Source organism: Chiloscyllium plagiosum, chromosome 1 (genome assembly GCF_004010195.1).
Source record: "Chiloscyllium plagiosum isolate BGI_BamShark_2017 chromosome 1, ASM401019v2, whole genome shotgun sequence".
NCBI classification, from domain to species: domain Eukaryota; kingdom Metazoa; phylum Chordata; class Chondrichthyes; order Orectolobiformes; family Hemiscylliidae; genus Chiloscyllium; species Chiloscyllium plagiosum.
In genome coordinates, this window is record NC_057710.1 from 107,096,512 (window position 1) to 107,104,561 (window position 8,050).

General features: G+C 43.2%; 1 protein-coding gene across 1 annotated transcript in view; it reads right to left on the reverse strand.

Annotated features, from left to right (window-relative positions):
• Positions 1-7,005, reverse strand: part of smim20 (small integral membrane protein 20) — a 12,421-nt gene extending 5,416 nt beyond the window's left edge. Inside the window, exons 1-2 of the mRNA XM_043693608.1 lie at positions 6,834-7,005; positions 1,574-1,630 (exon numbers count right to left, since the gene is read on the reverse strand). Coding sequence (XP_043549543.1) covers positions 1,574-1,630; positions 6,834-6,942 — 166 coding nt within the window. The 5' untranslated portion in view covers positions 6,943-7,005. The remainder of the gene's footprint in view (positions 1-1,573; positions 1,631-6,833) is intronic.
• Positions 7,006-8,050: the final 1,045 nt, after the last annotated feature.

The window sequence follows — 8,050 nt, forward strand, 5'->3', positions numbered from 1 at the left end:
GTTTAACTGCCAGTCCTGAACCCCCTGCAACCACGTCTCTGTGATGCCTACCACATCATAATCATTCACGATGATCTGTGGCATTAGTTCATCTGCTTTGTTACGAATGCTACAAGCACTCAGGTAAAGTGCCTTAATGCTAACTTTCTTATCATTAGAGATATTGGAAGTCATAAGATGTCCTAAGTTATCCTTCCTTTTTGCTGCATTCCCAGTCTGCCTCAAGTTTAAATCCGCCTGCACACATGCTATCCTGCTACTTATCTTTCCATTTAACTCCATACTCCCTGTTGCTTTCACTTTCCCTTCAATTTAGAACAGAAATGAGGAGACATTTCTTTAGCCAGAGAGTGGTGGGCCTGTGGAATTCATTGCCAGAGAGTGCAGTGGAGGTCGGGATGTTGGGTGTCTTCAAGGCAGAGATTGACAAATTCTTGATCTCGCAAGGAATTAAGGAAGGAATGAGAGGTGGTCTCATTGAAACATATAAGATTAAGGGGCTTGACAAGGTAAATGCGGAGAGGATGTCCCCCCTCATGGGAGAGTCTAGGACCAGAAGGCACAATCTCAGAATAAAGGGGCACAAATTTGAGACTGAATGAGAAGGCATTTCTTCTCTCAGAGGGTTGAGTGTCTTTGGAACAACTTGCCACAGATTTGTGAGGACAGTGTCCTTATGTATATGTTAGGCTGATCTGATATTCTCCATATCTACTTTCCTACACTTTTACAGTAACCCATGATTCCCCTAAGGATCCTATTGAATGGTGGAATCGGCTCGAGACATCAAATGTCCTACTCCTGTTCCTACTTCTTATGATCCTATTGAACAACTCTGGCAGCTCGGAAATGACATCTATAAGGCAATACAGGATATCTGCTGTAGAAGTGCAGACTGTGATCCAGCAGGCAGGTAACCAAGTCTAGTTTAATGAGAGATGAACAAAAGCATCCAGGAAGAGCATCAGGAGTAACTTAAAATGGCATGTTACCCTGGTGATCAATGACAGGTCCACATGCCTGCTAAACAGCACAAAAAGTATGTTTTTGATAAAGCTAAGCAATTCTACAATCAGTGAATCAGGCCAAAGCTCTGGTGTCCTGCCACATCCTGTAATGATTAGTAATAGCAATTAAGCAAATAAAATGAGGAGCCTCGATTTATATCTGTTACAATAATACCCACTTGCTACGAATTACAGAAATAAAGCTAAATTGTGATTCTACTAACTGCATCAATAAAGCAATGCTATCTGGTTAAATTAGCAGAATATATATCTGCGTAACAGCCATTTCATCAATCAAATCTTAAGACACAAATCTACTTTAAATAAGGTGGCTGCATTTTATTCTTCTATGATAAATATATAGTAGCATATATAAATATAAATATAGAGTAGGCCATTTGATCCTGCTTCACCATTCAATATGATTTTGGCTGATCCGCCAACTCCGTACCCAATCCTGTTTTCTCAACATGCATAATGATACCTTTAGTCCTTCTCAACACCATTCAATGCTTTGGCCTCAAATACTTTCTCTGGCAGAGAATAGACTGACTCTATATACTCACCTCCAGGTTGAATGTCCTCCTGCTTTATTCCAGTTCGGTTCACCTTTTGTTCTTGCCCTGTTTAAAAAGCAGTCAAGTGATTATTCTGCATTCTTTCCAAAATACTATTCGTCCTAGGGAGGCGATGGTAACGTCACTGAATTCATAATGCAGAGGGCCAGGTAATGTTGTGGTGACATAGAGTTTAATCCCACCAGTGCAAATGCTACAATTTGAATTCAGTCAATAGAAGTAAAATTAAAAGCTAATTTCAAGATGATCATTATCACAAAAAGCCCATCCAGTTCACTAATGTTCCTTCAGGAAGGAAACCTGGCCTGCATGTGATTGTGATTCCTGGCCCACAACACTGTGGTTGACTCTTGCTCTGAAATGATTGAGCAAGCCACTCAGTTGTATCAAAATACTACGAAGTTGAAGAAAATTGAATGGACAACTGATCATTGACCTAGGCACTGGAAGCAACAATGACAAACCTGTTCACCCTGCAAAGTCCTATGTATGAAACTCTAGGGAACTGTGTCAAAATGGGACAGCTGTCCAAAAGATTAATCAAGCAGCAGCCTGACACAGTCAAACTCATGAAATTATTCCTCACAGAGGAAGTCCTAGGTACCATCATCACCATTCCCAAGTATGTCCTGTCAACCAGCATGACAGACACACCAAATGTGGAGACAAAGTGGTATCAGGTTGGGAAAGATTGAACTTGAGTCCTTAACATTGATGTGTCAAGGCATCAAGATATGAATCATTTTCAGAAATGCTGATTCATCACAGGCTCATCTTAAGGTGTCCAGCATCATAGATGCCAAATCAATTCACTCTACATGAAGTCAAGAGATAGCTGAAGGAATTTGCTACTGCAAAGCCTATGGGCCCCAACAATATGCAAACAACAGTACCGAATAGCTAACCTGTGTAAGCATTATGGCTGTACTGTCATTTACACAAAAATGTAAAAAAATTAGCAAGTTGCTTTGTCCACAAAAAAACTGGGCGAAACAATCCAGCAAGAGTGATTGTCCTTGACATCAAGATATGTTTGATTGAATGTGGCATTATGGAGCTGTAGCAAAATTAGTGTCAATGGAAAGTTAAGGGAAAAATCTACACCAGCTTGTGTACATTATTACAAAGGAAGATGGCTGTAGTTAGATGTCAATCATCTCACTCCAAGGACAGATGTTGTGAAACTTGAAAGGGTTCAGAAATGATTTACAATAATGCTGCTAGGTTTAGAGAGTATGAGCTTTAGGGAGAGGCTGAATGGACTGGGGCTATTTTCCTTGGCGCGTTGGAGGCTGAGGGGTGATCTTATAGAGGTTAATAAATTCATCAAGGGCATGGATAGGGTAAATAGACAAGGTCTTTTCCCTCGGGTCGGAGAGTCCAAAACTAAAGGTGTAAGGCAAGAGGGGAAAGATTTTAAAAAGGGAATTAAGGGGCAACTTTTTCCGCACAGGGTGGTGCGTGTATGGAATGAGCTGCCAGAAGAAGTGGAGGAGGTTAATACAATGACAACATTTAAATGGCATCTGGATGGGTATACAAATAGGAAGGGTTTAAGTGGGATGTGGGCCAAATGCTTGCAAATGGGACTATATTTATTTAGGAAATCTAGTCAGCTGGATGAGTTGGACTGAACGGTTTGTTTCAGTACAGTATATCTCTATGATATCAATGCAGGTGTTCCTCAGTGTAGTGTTCTAGGTCCAGCTGCCTTTAACTGCTTCACCAATGACCTTCCATCCACCCCTCGTTTACAGTGGGATAGGAAGTGAGATTTACACAATGTTTAACATCATTTGTGCCGTACCCCAATTACTGAAGTAAACCATGGCTGAAAACAGCAAGACCTGGACAACATTCAGTCTTGAGCAGGCATGGTCGCAAGTAATATTTGTATGACTTGGATGTCAGGCAACAATCATCGCCAACAAGAGAAAAATTAACCATCTCTCCATAATGGGGTTATCATGAACGAATCCTCCATTAATAACATCTTGGGGGTTAGTATTGACCTTAAATTGAACTGCAGCAGCTATAACTACTACCACGACTACAAGAGCAGTCAGTATTAGTCTCTATGATTGAACTGGTCAAAGCATTCGGCTGTTACCTGAAAGGTTGGTGCTTCAAGACCATCTAGGATGAAACACTTACTATAACAGGGTCTTGTGCACTGTGGTAGCTTGCCTACTTCTGAACCAAGAAGCCCAGATTTACATACTACTTGTTCAGAAGGGTGTCACAACTTAAGAGTCATAGAGATGCACAGCACGGAAACAGACCCTTCAGTCCAACTCGTCCATGCCGACCAGACCTGCCAGCACCCAGCCCATGTTCCTCCAAATGCTTCCTATTCATATACCCATCCTATGCCTTTTAAATGCTGCAATTGTACCAACTTCTACCACTTCCTCTGGCAGCTCATTCCATACACGTACCATGCTCTGCATGAAAACGTTGCCCCTGAGGTCTCTTTTATATCTTTCCCCTCTCACCCTAAACCTATGCCCTCTAGTTTTGGACTTCACCACCCCAGGGAAGAGACTTTGTCTATTTATCCTATACATGCCCTCATGATTTTATAAATCTTATTCTATAAGATCACCCCTCAACCTCCAATACTCCAGAAAATCTGTCCCAGCTGAACACTGCTAAGAAAATATCCACAACAGCAAGCCAGAGGCAGGAAATTCTGCATCAAATTCTTCCCATTTCTGCAAAGATACAATCTACAAGCCACAAATCAGAAGTGTGATGAAATACTCTTCATTTGCCTGGGTGGATGCATCTCCACCAACATGCAGAACAGAACACTTTACTAGCACCCCATCTGGTACAGTCACTCCTTTCACTAACATTACACAATACCAGCAGTGTGTACCATTGATAAGATGCACTGCAGCAAATCACACAGATGCCTTTAACAGCACCTTCCCAACCTATGGTCTTTACTCAATGAACAAGGATTGCAGATGAATGGGATCACGCCTTCTGCCAGTTCCCCTTAAGGAAAGCAATTCTGACTTGGGACTGTATCACAGTGCTTCCATTGTCACTGGATTAAAACCTAGAAAAGCCCTTCTTAATAGCTCAGTGAGTGCATCCCTAACCCAAAGGCTGCAGCAGTTCAAGAAGGCAGCTCACCATCACCTTATCAAGAATTTTGGCAATACGAAATGAATACTGGTACGCAAATGATAGAAACAAAAAAAAAACTCATGCTACTGCATGCCTAACAGTGGAGCTTACTATGAAGTTAAAATATTCAGGAACAAGTTGTTTGACATTACGAATAACAAATTTCATCTGAACTGAATAAAATTGTGACATATCTCTTCAGTAACATTACGAAAACACATCTATAATCTGATTTCATGTGAGATTATTTAGAGGTGTCAGCCACAATCTTCGAATTCTTCTTAGGTTAAATTATGATGCCTGAGGACTAGGGGTCTGTACAATGAGCCACTCATTCAAAAAAAGGTGAACATTGAATCTGTCAATCATATCCTAGTGAGTCAGTTTAACATCAATGGCAGTGAACAATTTAAATATGGCATAAGCAAAAATGACAAATTACTTGGATAATCATGAACTGATAAAAGGTGGCAAGCATGGAATTGTTAAAGTCAAATTACATATGGTTAATTTGACTGCATTTTCAGTGCTGTTAAAGTTCACACTTGCTTTTTAACGACTTGTTTTCAGAATGTGAGTAGCATTGGCAATGTCACCATTTATTGCCCATCTCTAATTGGCATGGAGAGGATAGGGGTGAGCCATTTTCTTAAATTGCTGGAGTCCATATGTAGGCACACCCACAGTGTTGTGATGGAGGGAGATCCAGGATTTTGACCGAGCAACAGTGCAAGAACACTAGCGTATAAATTGGGGGGGCTTGCAAACGTAACATGGAAAATAGAAGCAACAGTAGGCATTTGTCCCATGGAGCGCAATCTACCACATAATCATGGCTGATCCCCCTTTTCAAGGCGTGATTTACAAAGATGTTGCCAGGGTTGAAAGATTTCAGGTACACGGAGAGGCTGAACAGGCTGGGGCTGTTTTCCTTGGAGGGTTGGAGGCTGAGGGGTGACCTTATAGAGGTTTACAAAATTATGAGGGGCATGGATAGGATAAATAGACAAAGTCTTTTCGCTGGGTGACGGAGTCGAGAACTAGAGGGCATTCGTTTAGGAAGAGAGGGGAAAGATATAAAAGAGACCTAAGGGACAACTTTTTCACACAGAGGAGTACGTGCATGGAATGAGCTGGCAGAGGAAATGGTGGAGGCTCGTACAAATGCAACATTTAAAAGGCATTTGGATGGATGGATGTATGAATGAATAAGAAGGGTTTGGAGGGATATGGGCCAGGTGCTGGCAGGTGGGACTAGATTGGGTTGGGATATCTAGTCGACATGGACCAGTTGGACAGAAGGGTCTGTTTCCGTGCTGTACATCTCTATGACTTTATGTGGAGGTGCCAGTGTTGGACTGGGGTGAACAAAGTGAAGACTCACAGAATACCAGGTTACAGTCACAACAGGTTTATTTGGAAGTACGAGCTTTCGGAGCACTGCCGCTTCATCAGTTAGCCGACTACCTGATGAAGAAGTGATGCTCCGAAAGCTAGTACAGGTCGACCGCCGTATCTGCGGGTCTGGTTTCCGCGGTTTCAGTTACCCTCAGGCTACCGTATCCCAAACATATCACAGGGAACATTCCTGAACCAGGGAGCTGCCAGGAAGGTAAATTTCCCATTTAAACGAATGAGTTCATGACTATCCATGGTTTTGGGCTTCCACAGTAGGTCTTGGAACATATCCCCCGCAGGCACAGGGGGAACACTGTCCTTCCAAATAAACCTGTTGGACTAAAACCTGGTGTTGTGTGTTTTTTTTTAAATCTTCCTCCATTTCAACACCTTGGCACTGCTAACCTTGAGAAAAGTACTTATTTTTAAAACACATTCAGCGAACTGGCCCCCAGGGCCTTCTGTGGTAGAGAATTCCACAGATTCATCACCTTGAGAGAAAGTTGCTCCCTTTCAACCCAGAATGGCCAGTCACACACCCTCAGGCCATGACCCTTATTGTGGAGGCTACACCCGGGGAGAACATCACCACCGCATCCGGGAGGAGGGAGGGAGGGGGGGGAGCCGGTCGCCAGCCGTGCCCGCAACCACCGGCCCACCTCCGCCGCAGATTGTTGCCCTTCCAAAACCCCTCCCTTTCTCTCTCACTCACTGTATTGCTCAGTGTAAATCAGCGGCCGAAAGTAGATGGGGTAAAAGGCAGCTCCCAGTAGAGCTGCGAAGCCACCGAACAAGAAGACCACCCGCGCATGCCCGGCCATGACGCACGCGGACAAAGCTAACGAACGGGTTACCCTCTTCGACACACACTTCCGCTGTCGGTCTCGGAATGCATGCGCGGAATGTCACGTGATCGGGCATTCGTCCGCCATCTTTGAGACGGGCGATTCCCACAGAATGGAATCGTCGAACGCACTAGTCTGCTGCGCACGCGCTGGGAGTTCCATCTATCTCCCTTTTTGATTGTTGTCTCTCTTCCAATAGTTTGCGAACCCCTACATATTTTACTCAGTGGCTTCATGTCATAAAACATGCTTTGTCGTAGATATTCCATAAGTTCACTTCTCAACCACTGAAAACGGTGACTTTGTGCATTTTCACTCTACACTTCACGCTTGGCTCCTTCGCCTGAGGAATTAAAATGAGGTTTTATTGTCAAGTGTACTGGAGTCCAGGGATACATGAGCATAGTGAAAAATAGACAAAGTCACCAGTCCCTGCACCATCTTATGTACAAAGGTACGTAGGTACAAAATCTTAGGTACAGTCAGTTCTTCCATGACGCAATGGTTGTGTTATAGAGTCATAGAGATGTACAGCCCTTCGGTACAAATAGTCCATGCCGACCAGATATCCCAACCTAAACTAGTCCCATTTGCTAGTACTTCGCCCATATCCCTCTAAACCTTCCTATTCATATACCCTTTTAAATGTTGCAATTGAACCAGCCTCCACCACTTCCTCTGGCAGCTCATTCCATACACGCACCACCCTCTGTGTGAAAAAGTTGCCCCTTAGGTCCCTTTTATGTCCTTCCCCTCTCACCCTAAACTTATCTCCTCTAGCTCTGGTTTCCCCCACCCCAGGGAAAAGACTTTGTCTATTTATCCTATCCATACCCCTCATGATTTTATAAACCTCTATGAGGTCACCCCTCAGGCTTTGACGCTCCAGGGAAAACTGAGCCAGCCTATTCAGCCTCTCCCTATAGCTCAAATCCTCCAACTATGGCAACACCCTTGCAATCTGCTTTTTAGAAAAATCATGCTTTAGAAACAACACTGAAAGTGTTGGCAATGTAATCATGTTACAGCCAACACACATTTTAAAAGTTCACAGTTCAGAAACAGCATCCTCAATTCGTCAATC